Source organism: Antedon mediterranea, chromosome 9, assembly GCF_964355755.1.
Source record: "Antedon mediterranea chromosome 9, ecAntMedi1.1, whole genome shotgun sequence".
Taxonomy (NCBI): domain Eukaryota; kingdom Metazoa; phylum Echinodermata; class Crinoidea; order Comatulida; family Antedonidae; genus Antedon; species Antedon mediterranea.
In genome coordinates this window covers 16944558-16969057 of record NC_092678.1, presented here as the reverse complement: position 1 = coordinate 16969057, position 24500 = coordinate 16944558, and the positions used below count along the sequence as shown (strand labels likewise).

General features: G+C 33.5%; 1 protein-coding gene across 2 annotated transcripts; it reads left to right on the top strand.

The window, feature by feature from the left end:
• Positions 1–341: 341 nt before the first annotated feature.
• Positions 342–24396, top strand: LOC140058705 (5-aminolevulinate synthase, erythroid-specific, mitochondrial-like). 2 transcript variants are annotated; one of them, XM_072104421.1, is made up of 12 exons: positions 342–449; positions 7025–7201; positions 13725–13847; positions 14675–14725; positions 17922–18065; positions 18688–18922; positions 19880–20064; positions 20480–20659; positions 21462–21626; positions 22127–22266; positions 22719–22847; positions 23515–24396. In XM_072104421.1, exons 2-12 carry the CDS (start codon positions 7036–7038, stop codon positions 23866–23868), a joined length of 1872 nt encoding a protein of 623 aa, XP_071960522.1. In that variant the 5' UTR covers positions 342–449; positions 7025–7035; the 3' UTR covers positions 23869–24396. The 2 variants fall into 2 exon arrangements, with proteins under 2 accessions (XP_071960522.1, XP_071960520.1); XM_072104419.1 differs by lacking the exon at positions 342–449 and adding an exon at positions 6021–6351.
• Positions 24397–24500: the final 104 nt, after the last annotated feature.

Sequence of the window (24500 nt, the reverse complement as noted above, 5' to 3'; positions counted from 1 at the left end):
TTACAGAATATGGCAGAGATATTGAATAATATAGGACAAGGATCGACTTTCTAATTATAACTGAAAAGAATAGAATGCATTCTCAAGGGCCTACAAATGTCTGAATTATTAAAAGGTTGAATTGAAAACGTTAACAGATACTGCCGATTATTAACGAATAATAAATAGTTTATAAACTTCCGGATGAAAAAAAAAAATGAAGATATAATGTTACATAGTGTTACTAAGTGATTATCAATGTGTTTTTTAAAATGATTGACGCCCTCTATAAATTGGCATTTTTTATTGGGCGAGAATCTTAGTTAAAACTGGCAACTTCTTTGAACCTCAATTTTATTCTAACAACTTGTCTAAAAAAAAAGAGAAATCCAGAATTTTAGTTTCGTCGTTCTCAGAGTAGATCACGAAACTTCGTTTTTTAAAGCTCAACTACATATTTTTTTAAATCGGTAAGTAAGTTTACATTTTATACACATGCTATATATTTAACGTTGAAATGTGTAGTTTATTTTGCCTGCTGTAGGCGGGTAGTAGGCTAGGCTAGTATCAGGCCTAGCTAGGCCTAGGCTAGTATGCTAATAACTAGGACCTAGCTGGGCCCGCCGGAGAGGATCGGAAGAGAGAGTGAGCTGACCACCAACTATCTAAAGTAAATGACTAAGAACAAGGTGTGCCACCCTTGCTAGCTAGCAAGACCCCTATTCTTTTAGGTAGACGATTTTTGCGCAACTGCACCACGGAAAACGGTGGGCGACAATAATTGGCGCTAGCCTAGTTCCGTTTCGCACCTGTTTTTATTTCGACTTCCTTTTGACTCCAAATTGTTAAGCAACTTATTGTGAATACCACACCTTAAAATTGGGCCTCATAAGTACTTTTATGAAGAAGAATCACATAAAAAGTAACAAATAAATCCTTAAATTCATGATTTTACAGACATGTTTCTCGCATACCGTTCGCCGCGAATATAGCATACTGGAAGTTCAATATTTTTCTTTCTATGGAGCGCCAAAAGAGCAACAACAATAGATGGTTAAAACCTCAGTGGAATGCGTCTTCTTTTAATGCATTTATTATTGAAATACACGTTTAATTGTAATATATTTTGTCAATAAAAATGCTGTAACATTTTACTGCTAATAATTTGCTGTTTTCAAATAGCAACCAACCTAAGAGTAAGACTAAGACTAAGAGGCATATTATTTAGATTAAGGTATACCCCTACAGTACATGTAATATGATGATGAATTTGTCGATTTTCATTCCTAACTAAAAGCTCCTGAAAAAACCATGTACAGTATCAACAGTAATATTTTTGTTGCATTGACAAAATATGATAAAATTGAACATAATTTTCACCAATAAATGCATTAAATATACACAATTTACTGAGTTTTTAGCCCTCTATTATGATTGCTCTTTTGGCGCTCCATGGAAACAACAACATTGAACATCGAGTATGCGAAATTCACGAACCGATGCAGGGAATAATTTCGCCAGTGTAGCATAGCAAAAAGCTATACAAAACAACCTTATTGCTACACATTTCTACAATTGTGTAGCAAAAAATACAATACAAAACTATATGTTTCTGGACTCAAAAATCAGTTTGATTAGCAATATTGCTAAACAAAATTTTAAAATGAAATTTTCCCCTGCGATGTGCGAGAAATACGTCTAGTAAATTCATCAATTTAAAGGATTTATATTTTACTTTTTGTGTGATCTCCTTCGTAAAAGTATTAAAGAGGCTTAATTCTAAGGTGTGGTACTCACGATAAAGTTACTTAACTAATTTTGAGTCGAAATAAACGACAGGTGCGAAACGGAACTAGCGCCCAATAATTTGTGGTCAGTGTATGTGCCTACCAGTAACTACTAATCTATGCTTTATTATAATATTAGGCCTAGTACGTAGGCCTAGACCCTACTTATTATTATAGACTGTGTGGTGTTTTTTTCGGTGAATTTTAGGCATTCAAAACAATATTTATAATTTTTTCAATCATACAGTGATGCATTGTAGGCCTAGGCCAATCTTTCAAGAACATTTTGCAGTAATTTTTTTTAACATACGGCCTTCCATTCTGGATTTAAATTAGTTAACATGGTGTCCTGAAATTCCCTGAAAACGTTAGACCTAGGCCCTATCGTATTATTTTTTTTTCGCTCAGCTAGCTGGTCACGACATCTCTGCAAGATGGCTTATATAGCAGCAGCATGAAAACCGTCCATTGAAATCATGTAATTGATAATTAAATGTCATCCTCCCTACAGCATCGACTATAGTTGTTATTAGGTCCACAACCTTAATAATTAGCATATTAACATTTACAATCGTTCTATTTATTTTTTTTTTCAGATATTATTATTAATAATATTTAATAACAATTAAGCTATACAGTAGGCCTGGGCCTGCCCTAGTTATTTAAAAAAGATAATGACTAGGCCATGTAAGCCCCTAGACCTAGCCCTATCGCATAGATTCTATGCCCAACTAAACCTACAGTATCGTTCACACAAAACCAGTTATTATTTTTATTGTTAATACTGTGGCTCACAACATAATAGTTCCAGATATTCTGTTTTAAGAAGATTTTTTTATTGGAATTGATAAAAACATTTAGAATTTGTTAAAATCTCCGCGTCCCTCCTCATTATTTTACCATCTAAAGGGATGTTGATTAAAAAAATAGACCTAACAACATTAAATATTTTGACTACACCTAGAATTAGCCAAATAAAATAAGAGAGCCTGGTTAAACTTTATATTTGATCTTGTAATAAAAAATAAGATCGTAATTTAAATACGTTTAGGTTTGAATTTAAATTTATTAACTAAAATAAATCGGGAAAAATTCAAGAAAGTTGTTAAACGCAGAAATAATTTGCATTATCAGTAATTGACACACCTTGTTATTCTGCCTTGTCATTCTTCCTGGTTGGTAGTACCATGGTAGTGGCACTATTCTTTTATATTTACCCTGAATAGATTTGTTAATACCATTAGTCATTCTGATATTGCATTGTCATGCTTCAGTAAATTTGGTTAGACTTTATCCTTCCATTGTACACTGGCATATAGATTCCAACTAATCACTGGTCCTGAATAATTCTGTAAATAAACTTAGTTTTATGGTCTTGTTTGTTATGTTATGCTTCAGCTACAGTACTTTGAAAGGAATTCCATTTTAAGTTAAAATGGACCTGAAATGGATTTTCGATTTTTTTCATTTTAGAATGATGTTTTGGGGGCTATTAGGTGTTGCTAGAATGTATATTGTTACAAAATATAAATTGGCCCTTTTGGGGAAAGCCCCATTTGAAAATAAAAAAAATTCGCGGGTGACGTCACTTTGCGAATATATTCCTATCCCTCCAATGGACAATTTGCAGTTTTTTGGCTATAACTCTTGAAATCTATGGAGTATTTTCTAAAAAATGCTTGTGCATTTGCAGAAACGTATTTAGAATTTTTTTAGATAAAATTATTACCGTATAGACGGTTATTCATCGAGTAAATGACGATTTAAAATCTTAAAATCAACGGTTTTTTTCTGGCAATACCGAAGTTGGCCTGGCAACGTTGTCGGGGATACAGCTCCGTGCGCAATGATGCGTATCCATATTTTCCGTTCGTGTATTTTGTATATCGTTCGTAATTTATACTGCTAAAATGTGTTAGTTTCTTTAGTTTTTAGTTTAGCAGAATTAAATTAGTAATATGAGATGATAATTTATTTGTAACGAATCAGGCAGTTCGAAAACGAATTTTATTCATATTTTACTTTGGCTTGACAATGAGCGCAGCAAGTTGTTGATATCGCTTTGGTCCTTGGATGCACATGAAACGGAGCCTCGCCGCATGATGTAGGTGGTGGATCGACTCCGCGTGCTGGATTGGGGGCCTAGGCCTAGTAAAGGTTTGGGAGGTACTAGGCCTTCTAAATTCGGGTTTTAGAACAAACGATAAATTAGTATTAGTGTCAACGCTTCGCGTATCTTTCCAGGCCGTCGATCATTCACTGACTATCGGGCGGCATACACGCTCTCGATATCATCGTGTGTATATGTGACGTCGTGAATATAGAGGCTTCCGACGGCCGTTGAAATAGAATATTGCAATGGCGTGAGTAATTTTCGCTAATTTACCATGGTATCTTAAAATTTCGTTTTTACTCAAAATACTATACGTTTTGTTTTTATTTGTATGGGTTTGTGTTAATTTGATACATTTAAATAACATGTGTGAATTTCTTGAAAATCGAAATTCCATTTCAGGTCCATTTTAATAATAACTTTTTATTTAAATCTATAGCATCTGTATTCTCTGTATTAAATTCAAAAGAATAAATTGCACGGTACTATATTTATTCGAATAAATGCCCCCCTCGAATAAATACCCCTCATATTCATACTGTAGAATATCATTTGAAATAAACAACCCCCCTCAATTAATGCCCCGAAAGTTTATTTACTCGAATAAACGCCTCTCCATATGCAAAATACACAACATTGTTAAAACACATTTGCAGTAGAATTCATTGACCTCCATGATCAATTGACCAAGCCTAAAATTGTTACTGTATTTTATCATTTCTTTATATTAATTGTGTTGTATTTATTTAATTAGAACATGTACTGTACATGTTACACCAAGAAAAAAAAAACACCTCATTATCAGTAAACGCCCAGGGGCGTTTATTTGAATATATTATTACGGTCCAATTTTGGTTTTAACAATCAGTCATGCCAAATGTTTTACTACCAAACAAATTGGACAATTAGTGTAGAACAGTACCTGTAATCTTGGCATCTGTATTTGTTAAGTTAAGTGATAGTACAGTAAAGCAATTTTTACATACAGTATCATTCATAAAGATTTGCACTTGTTTTGATTCAGGTGTAATCCCACTCTCTGATATAAGCCCACCCCAGATTTGGGGTCATATTTCAATACAATTCCGATTTGGATAGTCCATTATGGAACCAGGGAATGTATACTGTGATGTGAGTGCATTTCTAACTGACTCAATGCTAAAGGTATTAAAGCAATAATAATGAGCAAAAGAATCAACTAAATTGTTTAAAAAATGCAATTATTATAATTTATTTATTTTTTTTTATTTCCCTTTTTGATTCTAATTCTAATCTTCTTAAATTCTATTTATTTTTTATTGTTACATGTCGTGAGGTAATTTCCCGATTGATCATAATCAAAACGGTACTGGGTTTTGTCTACTAGCGTTCCTGCTCCCAACCAGTACATCCATTCATAGAAGCTTTAATGAAGTAAGCCTACCTGGTGGTAACCATAGAACGGTTCCGAGATAACGACTATACTTCGGCTTTAGTCGATAGAAGATTGAAAAAATTGTGAGAGATAGAGTATACGATGTTTGATTATGTGTAGATTGTGTGCCCTGTTCTTTAGATTGTATATTATGCGAAAAATTTTATTAAAATAATTTTTGATATATTATTATTATAATATTAATAAAAAGACATTTGTTATGTTAGTATAAATTGAAAAAAATATAGATATAAGGAAGAAAAGCAAAGAGATTATGGAGCGGCTGTACCAGAATATACAACACTAAGTATTGTAAAGTTAATATACTAAAAAGTTTAGGCGATCTTGTCAAAGGTCAAGCGCCTTCAGCCTGGCACGTTTCGATATTCAATATTGAACATTGACATTGTATTTTTGTGAGGGTTCCTAATAATCATTTTCGGCTGGATGGACCACCCTCGTAAAATAGTGTATAAATAAATAAATTAATAAAAATAAATAAATAAATACTTTATCTACATAGTAATAGTATCATTGAGATTCATTTAAATTTGCAAAATTTTATTGAAATTAATATCCTCAACAAAATTGTTCTAAAACCTTTCCTCTCAATAAAAACTACTTCCTCGTTGATCACTTTAAATAATGAATAACGTACAGTACTATAACGTACAGTACTTGTCTGTGGATTAATCAATTGTCAGTCACTGATTGGTTGATCTTTTTCATAATACTAATCACCTTTAAAGTACAGTACCTTCATTGAATTCTTCAGCTTTAAATCTGTATTATCAATGTGGCTGTACATCCTGTTCAGAAATCAGCTCAGTATTCTTTCCCTTTTCTATTGACAATGCTTCACAAGCGTCATAAAAGGATTAACTAGTGTGTGGTATATGAGGTTGTATTGTGAAGTTTCAACTCAATTTGTTTATTCTACAATCTTGCCATTCGGTTGCCTTACTGAATAATTTGACTGGATTTTAAATTTGGTTCAACATCTCTTATCTTTGTGGTCGGCAGAGTTTAATAATATTACCTAATGTTTAATATTTATCGTAAGTACTGTAAACATCAGCAATTAATGAGGTTTTTATTTGTAATTAAAGAATTTGTTGTGTAATTATTATTTACTTAAAAAATTAACAATTACGAATTAAAAAACAATACAATACATTAGTATAGACCAGTAATTGATTAATACAATTCTGCTAGCCAACGGCCCTAAGACAACCAGTCTGAGATTTAGTTCCCCGCTCAATTTCTTGAAACATGGTGACTGAAATTTTTGGACTGATGATACTGATTATATTCCACAACAGATGTAAACAGCCATTGTCAATTTTTACTTGGTTGTCAGGCCTTGTCTTTTGAAAATTATAGGTGTGCTACAAATTACACTCCTCAATACATTCAGAGGTGTTGTAGGTGTGCTGTTTGTATATAATTCGTGTATAGAAGTTTACCAAATTTAAGCGTGTTTTAAATCGCACACCTCAAGGGCAGTTTAGGAGTCTGTTAGGTGAGTGATCGCACTCGCTCGCCTGGGGGACAGACCATTTTATTTAAATTTTTAGTTGCCCTACATAAATGTTTGGTTTGCCTCGGAACCAAAGTACAGTAGGAAACTACTATTGGAAGTTGTGGCACTGGCAGCTAAATTGTTTGTAAATTTCAAAAATTAGTTAAATAGCTAAATTTGTTCACATTGTGTTGTTGTTTTTTTTCCAGAACGTGTCACCATGAATCAAGTCGCTCGTTTGAAGTGCCCGTTTCTTGGCCGTCTGCCAAATGGCTTTGCTAAACGTGCCGGTAGTTCTTTATTCAGCTACGCCGAAAGTTGTCCTGTTATGACGCAAATGCTGGCTAGGCATGCTTCGAGCAAACAGATAGACAGCGAAGGTACAGGTATGGTAAATGCATATTTTGTTATTTTTATTTTTATACGCATTTAATAGCGAGCAACTTGCCAATTATAGATGGATAAACTATTTTACAATTTATTGTGCTTCCTGATAGTAAACCCTGGACCTACATAACAGTAGGTCAGGATTGAACCTCGGACCTTGGGATTGGAAGGCAAGCACATTAACCACCAACCTACAGCTCCATTACTCAATTTTTAATGCTTTTTTTGGCTAACATTATCATCACATTGAATAATAATAGTGAGTTAGTGAACATCCGCTTTTACCCCTCAAGCTCAGTAGTTTCATGTTGTACGCTGGATTTCATAAACTAATACTATAGTACCAATTTCATCACTGACATCACTAAAAAATCATTATTGCTTTATTTCTTTAGCTACAGTACCCTTCAGTGAACGTAGATGTTATGTTGGTTACTTTTATACTTTGTTTTCCTTGCTGGCAGACAATATACAATGACAGCATTGTATTCATCCATTCATAATCACAAAACTCTCCCTTGTCTATCTAAAGCTCTGTCTTACTACTACAGTCAACTCTCCCAATACCGGACACCCTTGGGCGGGCATATATTTTCCGGTTTTTCGAAAGTCCGGTTTCCTAAAAACATATTTTTAAAGTCATCACGTTGTCACTGAAAATGCTTTGAATCACCGGTCCGAATGCTGCCCGGTTAAAAGTTACATTATTTACTGTACCAATAAAACATGTTACAATAGTAAATTATTGTTTCTCACCTCAATGTGTTTTTAACGGCAAAAAGGCCTACGTACGTACGGTGAACATAATTTCGGTCTGTTTATTGTTTTTTTTCGTGAGCTAGCTAGCAGCAGCAGCATGGGTGATAAAAATAGCAAAGCGGGGCTTTGATTGATGCGCATGTGCAGAGATGTCATAATCAAATAAAAACGCCCACACCTAGACCACACGTTTTTTAAGCTCCTTTATTTTGATGTAATTTGATAGCAATGATGAAAATTGATTAGGTAAACGAGCCAAGCAATAATGACACAATAATTTATTGGTAACATTTCAAAGTTTATTAACACTAGTTAAGTCAAGTTCATTCCGTTTACGTTTTGCCATAATGATTTCCAAATTTATAATGATGCACATTTTTAGTGAAACATTCCTTTTTAAAGTCCTATTGCAATTGTGAATTTAACTTAATAACAATAATTTAAAGAAAACAAAGACACAAAGTGGAATGTAAATTGAACTTGAACAATTCATATGCTAAAAAACAGGGAGTTGTTAACAACTCCCTGCTAAAAACAATAGACATTAAGACATAGCGCTTCGATGTGAAAAAGCCCTAGCCCACCGCAGTTCGATACGCAACAAAGCAATTGCCGCCTCGTGGGTTAACAATGAACTGACCTGTCAATCACAGTGTAGCGCTCCATGGCAACATTATTTGATCGTACCGCGAAACGTCGCGCACTTCATAGTCAGGGTATGGTTAAAAGCTTTTGTATTGTGAATGTACAGTATTGAATCCGAGTCAGCTACGACGATGTTACGTTGTTTTCGTAAATATTTGGAGTTTTTTAACTGTCAGTCCGGTTTTCAGATGCTAATTTTCGTGTTTTGTACTTCATAATTTGTCCGGATTCCGGAATTGGGTATTCCGGTTTTCATAATAAATTACAGTACATTTAGAATAGGGACAAATTGGGCCCTCCAAAAAAGTCCGGTTTTTAATGAAAACCGGTTTTGGGAGAGTCCGGTATTGGGAGAGTTGTGAAAAAAAAAGTGTGATGTGCCAAAATGCAGTTATAGTAGTGATATGCCCAAATATGGTAGTGATATGATATCATCATGCCCATATAGGCACATCACATTTTTTGTCACATAAGGTTTGATAGTTTAGAGAAGGCAAAAAAAAAAACAGCAAACTTCTTACAGTAAGCACCACCGCCTTATTTTTGTGCCACCTGTTTTTTTAATGAAAAAACAACTAAAAATTCTGATATAATCGTAGATTCTACATAGCATGTTTACAGTAGATATAATAATCTGTCTACACGATGTGCTTAAATATGGTAGTGATATGCCTAAATATGGTAGTGATATGCCCAAATATGGTAGTGATATGCCTAAATATGGTAGTGATATGCCTAAATATGGTAGTGATATGCCTAAATATGGTAGTGATATGCCCAAATATGGTAGTGATATGCCCAAATATGGTAGTGATATGCCCAAATATGGTTTACGCTTAAATACTGACACTATGGTAGTCATCTTATTTAAAGCTTGATATATGGAGGACTCAGGTGGGATATTGTTTTACAAGTTCATTTTCCTCATTATACTTTATAGAGTGTGCAATATGTTTTGTTTATCAGGTACTGTTTACTAAGCAAAATGCACTTACTCTACAGCAGATTGTTGATAAATTAAAACAATAGGAAAGGTTGTACTTGTATATTAAATTGGTTGCCTAGCAATTGAGTAGATATTATGCAATTATTTATATGAGCATCTTCTGATGTATTAAAATACACAATTAAGAAACACTAGAGGTTGCTATGACAACATCTAGCCAATTTCTCGCTGGATGAATGCACTAGAGGTTGCTATGACAACATCTAGCCAATTTCTCGCTGGATGAAAGTGATTAACAAAACAAATCAGATGATTTTGTAATCGTTTTTCTAGCAAAATAAAACCAAATAAAACAACTTGTTAAATATGTATTTTCCCCTAGAAACATGAAAAATTAAGATTAAAATTAAATCAGACTTTGAATATGTTATTTTGTAGTTTTAATAAAGTTAATCACTTCCTTGGAAGAAAAAATAAAAAAAATAATGTTTTCACTTATTAAAAATGACAAAAGAAATGATTAAATTCAACCAAAAACCCACTGGCTGGCAGCCAATTTGACCATTTTTCGCTTTAAATTACAGTTTTTTCAGATAAATACATTTTTTGGGATCCAATTTTTGGTTAAAGTGTATTTAACTATTATGTTACATTAAAATGGCATATTTAACCAACATTTTTTAAGAATTGTTTTTTCATGGGGACAAAACATTAGCGTCAACCCCTAAATAAAGTTCAGTGCAGCATATTTTTTTTCCTACAGTCCTGATAGGCTGATTTATCCAGTAAGCCTACTATTTTAAAATAAACTGACTTAACTGAGTCTTTCAAACATGTAACAATAGCAGAGAAAATGTGTACAGAGATTACACTATACAGTTTGCTTTTGCTAAATCATATCACCATCTGATATAATCGTAGATTCTACATAGCATGTTTACAGTAGATATAACAATCGGTCTACACGATGTGCTTAAATATGGTAGTGATATGCCTAAATATGGTAGTGATATGCCCAAATATGGTACTGATATGCCTAAATATGGTAGTGATATGCCCAAATATGGTAGTGATATGCCTAAATATGGTAGTGATATGCCCAAATATGGTAGTGACTGATATGCCCAAATATGGTAGTGATATGCCCAAATATGGTAGTGATATGCCTAAATATGGTAGTGATATGCTCAAATATGGTAGTGATATGCCCAAATATGGTTTACGCTTAAATACTGACACTATGGTAGTCATCCTATTTAAAGCTTGATATATGGAGGAGTCAGGTGGGATATTGTTTTACAAGTTCATTTTCCTCATTATACTTTATAGAGTGTGCAATATGTTTTGTTTATCAGGTACTGTTTACTAAGCAAAATGCACTTACTCTACAGCAGATTGTTGATAAATTAAAAAAAATAGGAAAGGTTGTACTTGTATATTAAATTGGTTGCCTAGCAATTGAGTAGATATTATGCAATTATTTATATGAGCATCTTCTGATGTATTAAAATACACAATTAAGAAACACTAGAGGTTGCTATGACAACATCTAGCCAATTTCTCGCTGGATGAATGCACTAGAGGTTGCTATGACAACATCTAGCCAATTTCTCGCTGGATGAAAGTGATTAACAAAACAAATCAGATGATTTTGTAATCGTTTTTCTAGCAAAATAAAACCAAATAAAACAACTTGTTAAATATGTATTTTCCCCTAGAAACATGAAAAATTAAGATTAAAATTAAATCAGACTTTGAATATGTTATTTTGTAGTTTTAATAAAGTTAATCACTTCCTTGGAAGAAAAAATAAAAAAAATAATGTTTTCACTTATTAAAAATGACAAAAGAAATGATTAAATTCAACCAAAAACCCACTGGCTGGCAGCCAATTTGACCATTTTTCGCTTTAAATTACAGTTTTTTCAGATAAATACATTTTTTGGGATCCAATTTTTGGTTAAAGTGTATTTAACTATTATGTTACATTAAAATGGCATATTTAACCAACATTTTTTAAGAATTGTTTTTTCATGGGGACAAAACATTAGCGTCAACCCCTGAATAAAGTTCAGTGCAGCATATTTTTTTTCCTACAGTCCTGATAGGCTGATTTATCCAGTAAGCCTACTATTTTAAAATAAACTGACTTAACTGAGTCTTTCAAACATGTAACAATAGCAGAGAAAATGTGTACAGAGATTACACTATACAGTTTGCTTTTGCTAAATCATATCACCATCTGATATAATCGTAGATTCTACATAGCATGTTTACAGTAGATATAACAATCTGTCTACACGATGTGCTTAAATATGGTAGTGATATGCCTAAATATGGTAGTGATATGCCCAAATATGGTACTGATATGCCTAAATATGGTAGTGATATGCCCAAATATGGTAGTGATATGCCTAAATATGGTAGTGATATGCCCAAATATGGTAGTGACTGATATGCCCAAATATGGTAGTGATATGCCCAAATATGGTAGTGATATGCCTAAATATGGTAGTGATATGCTCAAATATGGTAGTGATATGCCTAAATATGGTAGTGATATGCCCAAATATGGTAGTGATATGCCCAAATATGGTAGTGATATGCCTAAATATGGTAGTGATATGCCTAAATATGGTAGTGATATGCCCAAATATGGTAGTGATATGCCCAAATATGGTAGTGATATGCCCAAATATGGTTTACGCTTAGGGTTTTGTTATTTGTATTGCATTATGATGTTTTTAATTGACGAAATGAATGAAATGAACGAAATGAATGAAATGAAATGAATGAAATAAGATTAAAATTGTTCCTCTACATGATAATCAAATGTTACAATAATTTTATCAGAATTTTCGTTTTTTTTGGTCATTAAAATAAAAATAAAACGGTTGGGACAAAAATATAGGGTATGCTTAAAAAGTATGTTTTATTTTTTCCTATTTCAATATTATTAAGCTTTGTCAGCACTATCAAACTCTACTTTATGTGACAAACAAATGTGATGTGCCCATATGGACATGATGTCATACAGTATCACTACCATATTTGGGCACATCACTACCATATTTGGGCACACTTTTTTTGTCAAACTATAGTTTGATAGTGTAGGAAAAACTTTAAATAGAAAAGAGAAAGTTTTGTGATTATGAATGGATGAATACAACAACTGTCAATTGTATATTGTCTGCCAGCAATCAGGAAATGACTTGCGAATTTATGTACAGTTTAGAAAAGAAGGATTTTGAGATGAGGAACTCAATAATCCAGGCGTTGTCAATCCAAAAGGAAGTATTGAAATACAACCCATGACTTGCTTTCTTCCATTTAATATAAACAATTAAATAATTATAAATAAAGGTACTACTATATCTGCAACTATAAATATACACAGACCATAATTAATAATAATAATAATAATAAATTACTATTTTGTGATTAATATAAAAGGAAATGATTTAAGAATATAAATTGTCCATTTTATGATAAATAATTAATGGCATTCATTCTCTGTACTTTGACTTGGTTTAAGGGCGTGTGGCTTGGAAGTTGAACTACTGATTGTGAGATCGTGGGTTTGAATCCAGCGCCTATCGCTTGTCTTGCATCCAATAATAGGCAATACACTTTATTTATTTATTTATTTATTTACATGGGTATCAAGACACAACATTTCGCTGATTACTAACAGTACTTTAAACTGTAGCTGCATTAATATTGGAGTATGTTTCTATGTGTTTTATCCAAAAATGACCGGTGTAATAAAATTTCCAACTCATTAAAGGTCAAACACAACATAGGCGATTTATAAATCCAGGATATCATTATTATTGGCATAGACATTATAGTTTATGATTTATGTATTGTAAGTCATTGATGAAAACTAGTAACTGAGGAAGCTAGGCCAGTGCTCTTCAAGGACTAGAACAGTGTGATAAAATGCACGCTCTATAGGTTGATTTTCAATCTCGTAACATCAACAACCTTGCAAAAACTCTCAAAATGTTTTAAAAGATGCATTTATCATCATTTTCTAATTAACTATACCAAATTAACCAATCAAATTGCAGATATAATCAGGTGTGTTATTATAAAAATAATTATTAGTTAAACTGAGAGTTTAATTACTTTAATTAATATGTTTTTTTGTCTATTGTTGTAATTTGCAGCAGAAGAAGCGAAATGTCCGTTCTTAGCCGAGATGAAGGACATTAAAGCCGTAGACAACGTTGAAGAAAACGAGAACGTGATTGAGCGAATCAGCACACAGCTGCAGGGAGTGAAACATAATGGTAATAATATACAACACTCGTATTTCATTTCTTAATTAGTTTAATTACACTGTCATACAGTACTTCTTGCAGTACATTAGTGTTGGTATTTTATTTAGTTTATTGTTAAGCATTTATATAGTATAATTAATACAGTCCTAATACCAAACTCTCTGAAAACCGAAAACTCTTGAGGTCCAAAAGGTCCCCATTTCATTTTACCCTTAGAAATACATAGAATCAGACCTTCTAGAATACCAGACATACAGTATTAGGCCAGTCCAAGGGACAGTGGTGTAACACTAACACAGAGGCCTGAGGCCCCTGGTTCAGAAAGTGGCCCTGCCATATTTTCAGCCGTTTCGACGTATTTTAAAGCCTGTTGTTTCCACCCAGCTCTGGGGTTTCTTGGTTTAACCAGTTAGCGCTCATACTGTAGCTATTACGTCACTGCCAAGAGGGGGTCGATCCACTACTGGAAGAGTCGGCTGTATTTTCTGAGTAGTGTTATTAGATTATCAGCAGTTTTGAATGTAATAAAGATATGAAAAAAGACAATACAAAACAGGATACAGTATAATCATTAATTTATAGCTGTAATTATTTATTTATTCTGAGTCTCATGCTTATTGTGTACACAATCTACAGTCAAACATATTTTATTGTGAAAATGTGATTTTACCTATAAAGTATCATGTCGTTTATTGATATTGGTACTCAATCAATTGCATACTGTAACTAACAATCAATAGGATATTAATTTGAATTAACAATGATCAAAAACGAAATGTATATATTTTATACTTATTAAAATTAATTAATAATAATATCTGATTTGTTATTCTTAGATTCTACAGCGCGAACATCCTCCACAGAGAAACTCGACAAGAAATCACAAGGTAAAGTTGATCTGAATGACAAATCAAATAAACCTATAAAATAGACCCAGTATAAATAAATAATAAATAAACAAGATAAAGTACAAACTGAAGTTCAACATACAGGGTGAAGTATGAAGTAATACGTACATTAGTACAGTAATAATGGTATTCGTTGCAGCCAGACATAAGATTGAGCTCCTATCTTGGCAAGGCGAGCTCAGGGTCCTGTTACTAGATTGCCTCTGTGTGTTCCTTCAATCCTGTATTTTAGTATACAAGTATGAATACATATTAATTTATTTACGCTATTTTATTTAGTTATTTGCTCCTAGCAGGAATACAGCGTCTATTATGAAAACAAAAGTATTCTGTACACCACAGTACAGTACTGTACAATTTTAGTCCATATTCATTTTTACATAAATGCAGTTTGTAACCTTAAATTAGATTGAAAAACGCAGGGAAAGTGTTAATAATCATCTTCTATGGTAATTCCAGGCCAATGACTTATTTACTTCAAAGGTAATTGCATAAAAAAATCTCAACCATATTTAGGTAGCTGCCACTCAAGTGGTATTACCTAATGTTGTTAGTGTTATTGGAGTAACCAAAACTGACATCACTAAGAGCTTTGATTGAATTAATCATCCATTTATGACATCATGAGAGGTGCTTGTTGCTAAGGGTTATTAATCCCGTCCTTAGTAACCATCCAATGCTACAGAATTATCCACACCAGATTACTTGTTGTTTTAGAAAACATCTTGATGGATTACCTTGGATTTGAGTGTGCTTTATTTTTCAATCATTCAATCATTAGTGGTTTTCTTGTGCTTTAAAACCAGACGTTGACAATAATAGTTTTCATGTGAAAAGTTTATGTGAATTGGAAGTCTGAAAAATATGTTTATGTTTTTAAGAAGACCGTTAATGTTTTCTTTTACATCTGTTTGTGTTTTTTAAATGTCAAGTGATAACAGAAGGTGTGTAAACTTAAACTGAATGTTTGCTTTAGAATGTCAGTATTACACAGTATGGTGTTTCCTTCTGCCTGTTTTTACGAGAAGAAAGAGAAAAAGGAAAGAATATTTAAAACCGTATTTAAATGTTACCTATTAAAGATGTCTTGTCCCCCAAAAACATGAAAAATAAAAATAAATAAAATGAGACTTCGAATAGATTATTTTGTAGCTTTAATAAAGTTAATCATTTCTATAGAAAAAAAAAATGGAAAAAATTAATGTTTTCACTTATAAAATTACAAAAAATAAATGGTTAAATTCAACCAAAAACCCATTGGCTGGCAACCATTAATTTGATTATTTTTTGCTTTAAATTAAATTTAATAAATAAATTAAATGGTTAAGAATTAATTTTTCAGGGGACAATACATCTTTAAGCAATTCCTCACAAATAAAATCCTTGTTTTAAAAACCTACAATATATTAATTCCAGTCCTGTCAAATATGTTAAACATAACATATAATTACATATAATTATTAATAGACACGTTTCGCGCTCGCGACCAATCAGAAATAGTGGGTATAGATTTGTAAACAAACCGAACACCTCTCGACTAGTGCGTGTTGAAGCATAGCGAAATGGCGACTGCCGAGTGCTTTTGTTGCAAGGTGCATCATAAATGTTGTATATGTTGGATAAATCGTGAATTTAACTACACAAAATCACTGAATAATATTCCTGTTTTTAATTTTCAAACACTTGCTCAGTGGTTTGCGTCGGCTCCGAAGGATAGTGGCGCAAAATCTTGGAAATTTTTCAAGGGAAGTACGTCCACGATGTGCTCGTGTCTCTCCGCCCGCCCGGTGGCGTTGCCTGATGCGGTACTTCGTCTACTAGGCCTAGGAGGCTTGGGTGTCTGTTTAAGCGCCGAAGAACATCACATAATACATGGAAGATGCAATAGGAGCATGAAGAAGAATGAAAGATAATAATTAATATATTTACGCAACATTTGTAAATAAAATCAACAGTTAACATGTATTAAATGCACCGTAATATAATGTGTCAAACCAAAAATGACAATACATAAATAAAGTCGATGATTCCGAACCAAATGCCCAAATAATTCTACAGTGAATATAAAACATAAGTTTAGAAAATAAATAACATCCTTACCATGCCATTCCATCAAAGGCTAGTTTTGACGATTGCTTTTTAAGATGATCATCTCTCAGTTCTCCCATGCTTTAACATACCTCTCGCTGTGTTTGTTTACCATTGTATACCCACTAAAAGGTCACTGACGGTGACCTCGCGAGCGCGAAACGTGTCTATTATAACTCAATTTCAATTTATTTCCACAAAAGTACATAACATTTTGTGAAGTATTATACAATTATATTAAACAAAAGAAGATGTTGAAGAAAACAAATTTCCAGTAATTATTAAATGATATTCATATACAGTATCTATTATTATTAAAAAAAGCATCCTGTATTTTAAAGCATACTATGCAATGTAAATGAAACATATCTTTAATAATTACTACTGGTGGTATAGTCTTTTTCATTACACAACTTTTATTTTTAACCTTGAAATTTTGAATGATTGAACAAGTAGAGTTAAAATAGTGAATGAGAATTTCATCTGAGTATTTTAATTAACTTTCTCACTATGATAAGATTTTTATGCATTATAATTTTTATGCATTATAATTTTTAATCATTGAAAGTAGAATGAGATAGACCTAATTAATAATTATCATAATTCATTTTTTCATTATAATTATGATTGTTATGCATTAAACTGACAGATACTAATAAAAAACATTATAATTTTTATTTTAATTACATAAAGTGCATGTTAGTGGAGTGGGAGTAGAGTAAAAATAAAGCCTTAGTACTAAAATAGTAGTAGGTAATGTATCTGGTTTTAAATGAACATTTCAACAGATAAAATACTGTATGGTGAATGTTACACTTAAAACACAAACGTTTACAATACAGTAAAAAAAATAACAACTACAGTATGTTTCTCTGCTGAAAAGAAGTGGTGAGGTGTGTTTGAGTGGGGTAGTCAACATGAGGGTGTGCTCATGGATGATACCACTGTCTTGGAGGGGGTGTTCTACATATTTTTCAACTAACATGTTCTCCTCATGGAGAGGGAAAAGCCTGTTTTGGTTTATCCAGCAGATTGAGAGTCAACTTTAGTTATTAATTGATAATCTGATAACTGCTTTTTTAAACAGGTGATGAAGCTGATAAAGGAGGCCTCTTGGATGCCATCAAGCACCTACCAACAAAGAACCCAGTCGATCTAAAAGAAAATGCTGAACTGAAGTTGGCTATGAAGCAACAAGCTGATAGCATGAATCAAAAGAAGTACAATCAAGGTATAACTGATCTGGCACTAGTTTGTAGGCTAATACTCCATTTCACACATACAATTTTTTTCAAAATATGTTGTCAAACGTTATTATTACAAGTATTCATGCATGTGAACACATAATATTATGATTATTGTAAGGAAATTGAACTCATTTTAGGCCTTGCATCCACTATATTCTCATGCATTTGTTACCAAACAACCTCGTTTTTTGGGGGAATCTCTGCTTTTGCTTTTCTTACACACTATCTACACTACCAAACTATGTGTGATTTGCCCAAATTTGGTATTAATATGCCCAAATATGGTAGTGATATGACATCATCATGTCCATATATGGACACATCATATTTTGTTGTCACTGTATAAACTTTGATAGTACAGAGCTTTAAGATATAAAGTAAAAATTATTCTAAGCAGTTAAACTACCGGTACAGTAATTATTTTGATCTTTAACCCATTCATGCAATCATATAGTCCAAGCTTTTTTTTTAGTGTAATAAAATTGTTTATTTTAGTAAACCTTTACATTGAAATAAATGAAATCATATGTTACTGCAGTAATAATGTACCTTCCTGGAGTAACTACAGGAGAATTATTTACACATGTTGAACATTGTGTTTTACAGATGGCAAGTTTAACTATGATGCGTTCCTAAAGGAACAAATTGATGGAAAGAAGAGAGACCACACCTACCGAATTTTCAAGAAGGTTCTTCGTGACGCTAACGAGTTCCCGTATGCACGAGAGTATTCTGAACCAGCGCCACCAAACGAGACGAATGACGGGCAACCGATATCTGTTTGGTGTTCCAACGATTACCTTGGGATGAGCCGACATCCTAAAGTCCAAGAGGCTGTAATGTAAGGCAACTTTCGTAGTTGATGAATATTATTTTGTGTTTATATACTTTGATTTGAGTCAGGGATGTGGGAACAATTTTCAGGGTGGAGCAACAGCAATGGTTCCAAGGTGGACATTTTTTATGCATGTATTGTTGAGCTAAAACTCTGTTTATTGTCTCAATGCGCTGTGGACATGCTAAAGGGTCATGTTATGTCGGTGCCACCAACTACGGCGCTATTTCGTCTGGCTGTGGTGTGAGCTGGTATAGCGGGGTAACCCCCAACTCGTCTTGAAAGATGTACTAGGTTCTTTAAAGTATGCACATGCATTTTGTGTACCATATATAGTGTAGTGTGTAGTCCTTATTCGAGAAGACTACCATAGAGCGAGTGAGCCTCGAACCCTTGCCGATATTACAGCTGGGTTACTATTCCACCGACTTAACCGCTCGGCCACTCACTCACTTTATGAGCATTTAGATGTCATTCATCAATAGTTATCTGCATTAAGCAGGAATTTGTTTTGAGACAAAATGTTGTCTTTCCATTACTTATTTACTCTATTTTTGGAGGGTGCTGCATCATGTTTAACCCCTGACCCCCAATTATTTTAATACTGGCATGAAGATAATCTTATTTTATGATTTTTTAAAAAGTGTGATATGCCCAGATATGGTAGTGATATTTCTAGATATGGTAGTGATATGCCCAAATATTGTAGTGATAGGCATCATGTCCATATATGGGCACATCACATTTTTTTTTTCACAGACTTTGATAATGTAGACAAAGCTTTAATGTGGTGATGATGTTTGCTACCAATCCAGAATCTATACACATTATTTCAATATAATATTACAATACAATAAAGTAATACTAATATTATATTAAACGTAGTATACATATTATAATATAAAGTATACATATTATTAGGATAAAGTAATGCATATTATATTACATTAATTATTTCTATAGTGACACTGTACTGAAACACGGAACTGGTGCCGGAGGAACCAGAAACATATCTGGCAATTCTATTTTCCATGAAAAGTTGGAGAAGCAGTTGGCCGAACTACACCAGAAAGAAGCTGGTCTTCTGTTTACATCTTGTTATGTGGCTAACCATTCAACCCTGTACACTCTAGGACAGGCATTACCAGGTAAAGACATATATTGGTAGAATGTGTTCAAGCTGTACACTATCAAACTAGTTTGATTTTTTATTTATTTTATTCATTTTATTCATTTTGGCAATAAACATAAAATAATAATTACAAAAAACAATATAATAATGAAATACAAGACACGAAGCCGAGGAGAGACAAAAGCATTAAACAAAACGCTGTCACCGGTAAGGTGTGTCCAAATATGGTAGTGATAAACCCAAACATGGTAGGAATATGACATCATGTCCATATATAGGCATATCACATGTTTGATGTCACATAAGCTTTGATAGTGTAGACAGAGCTTTTGAAATGTGGGTATAGTGCAAATACAAGTAGCTAATTTGTCAATGAAATAATGTACAGTCAGCTCGATGTATTCATAAAGTTTCTTATACTGTGTTTAAAGGTTGTGAGATTTACTCTGACGCTGGTAACCACGCATCTATGATTCAGGGTGTACGTGACAGTGGCGCGCCTAAGTTTATTTTCCGCCACAATGATCCTGAACATCTTGAGGAGCTTCTACAAAAATCAGACCCAGCTGTTCCGAAGATAGTTGTCTTTGAGACCGTTCATTCCATGACAGGTAAGTTATTTTTTGTTTTATAAAACAGAGATCTAATTTCTGAATCAGTGATATGAATGATTCTATTTAAAGACCAAAATCGCAGACAACCAAACCTTTAGCGAATTGCTATAAACAGTCTAAACGCTTAGCCGGTTATAATTTGTGACATAGGAAGTACAGTAGTCTTTATTATTGACCATTGCTATACTGCAGTTTTTAAAATTTAAACCTACTCGAAGGAGTCTTTTTAAAAACGGTCTTAAACCTCTCTTTTTGTCAACATGACTTGCTTATATTAGGGACTTTACGAAACACGACGGTTAGGGGAGGACAACGAATATCCTGTGTTCGCTAGAGCGTAAATCAATTTCACGCTAAGCTCCGCCCACATTGTTAAAACTCATGCATAAATTATTCATGAGCACCGTCCTGTGGCTTCCCGTCGTGTTTCGTAAAGTCCCTATTGATAGTGAAAGACAATGCATTGAACAAGTTTTAAGTGTTAAATAATAATGATGATTGTCTATATTGTATTCTTTATAGAGTACATTTTCTCGCGTAATAATGTATGTACTATATGTTTGTGAATCATGGTTTTATAGCAATGGTCAATGGTGGCTTTAGTGAGACTGTCTATCTGATAAAGCCGGCTTTAATCGGGCAGTTAAGACCATCAGTTAAGACTGTTTTATAGCAATCCGCCCCTGGTCCCAAATGTAGTCTTAATTGGAGGGACTGATTTTTTATTGGAGAACATCTTTTAGGAATCTTTTATTGTCAGACAAGATTATGTATTGTAAACTATATATTGTTTGTTTAGGCGCTGTCTGCCCATTGAAGGACCTCTGTGATGTGGCCCACCGATACAATGCTTTGACCTTCGTTGACGAAGTTCATGCCGTTGGCCTTTACGGTCGCCATGGCGCTGGTGTAGGTGAACGCGATGGCTGCCTTGATGGTATTGACATAGTTACTGGAACCTTAGGTAAGAATTCACACAAAGCATATTTTTAAGTATTTATTAAAATAAATAACTGCAGTTATTATGAAGACTATGATACGGCTTTACCGAAACACCGGTCTTGTCGTATCATTGAAGTTAAGCAACGTTGGGCCTGGTTAGAGCTTGAAGGGGAGACCATCTAGGAATATTTGATGCTGTGTATATTTGGTGCTGTGTATATAGAGCTGGGGTCCATTAAGCATTTGAAATCAGCACTGCTGACTCTTATGGCAGCCCTACATCTAGTATCTGCCTCGGACGTATTGGCTCATTCCTCTGGTCAAGGTGGGAACAAGACCGAAGAAGCCCTTGATCTATGCTAGGACCAAGGTGCTTTAAACAGTCCTGGCTTAGTTTTATCCATCATTCAGTTGAAAAAACTAATTGACATGGTCGTTCGCGGCAGACGTCGGCCGCAAACCCCAAAAAAAATTATATCAAGTGAAGCTAACACATCTTAATATTGTAAATTTTTTTTTTAGGCAAAGCTTTTGGAATGATTGGCGGGTACATTGCTGGCTCCTCCCACTTGGTTGATATGGTGCGCAGTTATGCAGCTGGTTTCATTTTCACCACTGCACTGCCACCAATGGTGCTAAATGGTGCCATTACTTCTATTGGGGTTAGTAATTAATATTCTATATTATATATTATATTAATAATAAGTAAAAAAAAATTTTAACAAAATAAAAATTAATTCTATATATTATATTAAATATTCTATATAATATTATGTCATGTTAATTCTGTACAGTCAACCAACTATCCCAATTACAGTGTATACAGGACTCTCTGGGATCAAGGGATCCCATATTATTTTTTAACATTAAGAGCACATTCAGAATACCAGACTTTCTGGAAAACCAGACATTAGGCCAAACATGTGTACTATTAAAAAGGTTACTGTATATGAACAGAAATAATTTTGTATGCATTTAAAATATCTTTTCAAAGTTTTTAAAAGAACCTACGACACAGTAATGTGAATTGTTTGCATTGTTCCTGCGTATAACGTAGATGAATTTAACAGTATTTAGAGTAGCTAATTTCTATGTGCCACGTTTATATTTTTAGATTCTTAGCAGCGAGGAAGGCCGCAATCTACGTCACAAACACCAGAGTGCCGTCAAAGAATTACGCAACAAACTTATTTCTGCTGGGCTACCAGTGGTCCACTGCCCTAGTCATATTATTCCAATACATGTAAGTGATGTATGATAAGTAATCATCATAAGATATATTATTCCATCCCACCTTTTTCGTAGCATCCTTGATCTAACCTGTAGTTATCAAATATATATATTACTACTACTAGGTAATATGCAGAACTGTATCTGTTGTACAGTTCATAGGCAAATTCTGTAATACAGCGTCACATATTTATCACACGTAATGTAAAGCCCAACCGTAACGCAACACAGGCGCCACATGTACAGTAATATGTGACTATGTATTAACAAATTTGCCACGATACAGATTTCCAGTTTATAGGCAAATTTTGTAAAACAGCATCACATATTATCACACATAATGTAAAGCCCAAACGTAACGTAACACAGGCGCCACATGTACAGTAATATGTGACAATGTATTAACAAATTTGCGACGATACTGGACATTATAAGGCCATGTGTAGAGATAGAGAATTTGGTGTTGTATGTGACAGAGTTGTTGCGATCAATCCCATTTTTTTTTCAGAGACAGGAACGATATATTTTGTGTCGCTTTCTGTCTCCTCCATGTTTGATACTTGTTAAAGTCCCAACTACAAGTAAAATGTATCTGTGTTCAATTTCTCCAATCAAGAACATTCCAATGTTTCTAAAACATGAAATATCATATACTATAATGATTTTATTCTTATTCAAAGGTTGGTAATCCGCAAGCCAGCACTCACGTTGCCAACCAACTGATAGAGAAATTTGGCAAGTATGTGCAAGCTATCAACTACCCGACTGTGCCACGCGGCGAGGAAAAGCTGCGTATTGCTCCGACTCCATTTCACACCACTGAAATGATGGACGAGTTTGTCGACGCCCTCACCAAAGTCTGGCAGGAGAGCGGGCTTAACTTCAACCAGGATATATGTCCGGTTCAGTGCGAATACTGTCGCATGCCGTGGAAACTTGATGCGATGTCGTGTCGCGAGAAAGAGTTCATTTCAAAGGGCATGAATGTTTCGTCTCTGAATGAGAACATGTCGGTTGTGTCTCAGGCTTGCTAGGCCTGTACGGTTAACTTTCTTGTGAAGTTTGATTCCCAAAATGTTGCAACGACATATACGCCGTTATGGAATATCTCAACTGTTATTGAATTACTTACGCTGCACATATGTCCTTGCGTTAGTTAATTACTTTCAGGTCTTTCTTAAGTTTGACCTTTGACATCATTTACCCCATTTCTTTCGATGATAAAATTTTTATAGAACTTAGTTTTTATTAGTATTAAATGTTTTATTAACTAAATTGCCATTTAGCAATTCACAATTCAGAGAAATATTAATTAACAATAATAAATATAATATAAGCAATTTTTTGAAAAGTAAAAGTTTAATAGAATATTTTTTTAAAGATAAAATAACTTTTGACTGAGCAAAAAGTATTAGCCAATATCTTTTACCTGTTTGTTAGAATTATTAAACAAATATATATTGAGTATCTAACTCCAAAGTCAAATTACGATCTCAATAAAAAGATGAAAAAAATCAAAATAAAATAATCAAAATAAAATGTAAAAGGCCGAGAGAAATTTCGGGAAATAAACATGCTATCATAAAAACACCAAAGTGTGATCTAGTTCACAGAATACAAACAATGTTTGAACATCATATTTGCTTTGAAAAATAATCTAAATAAG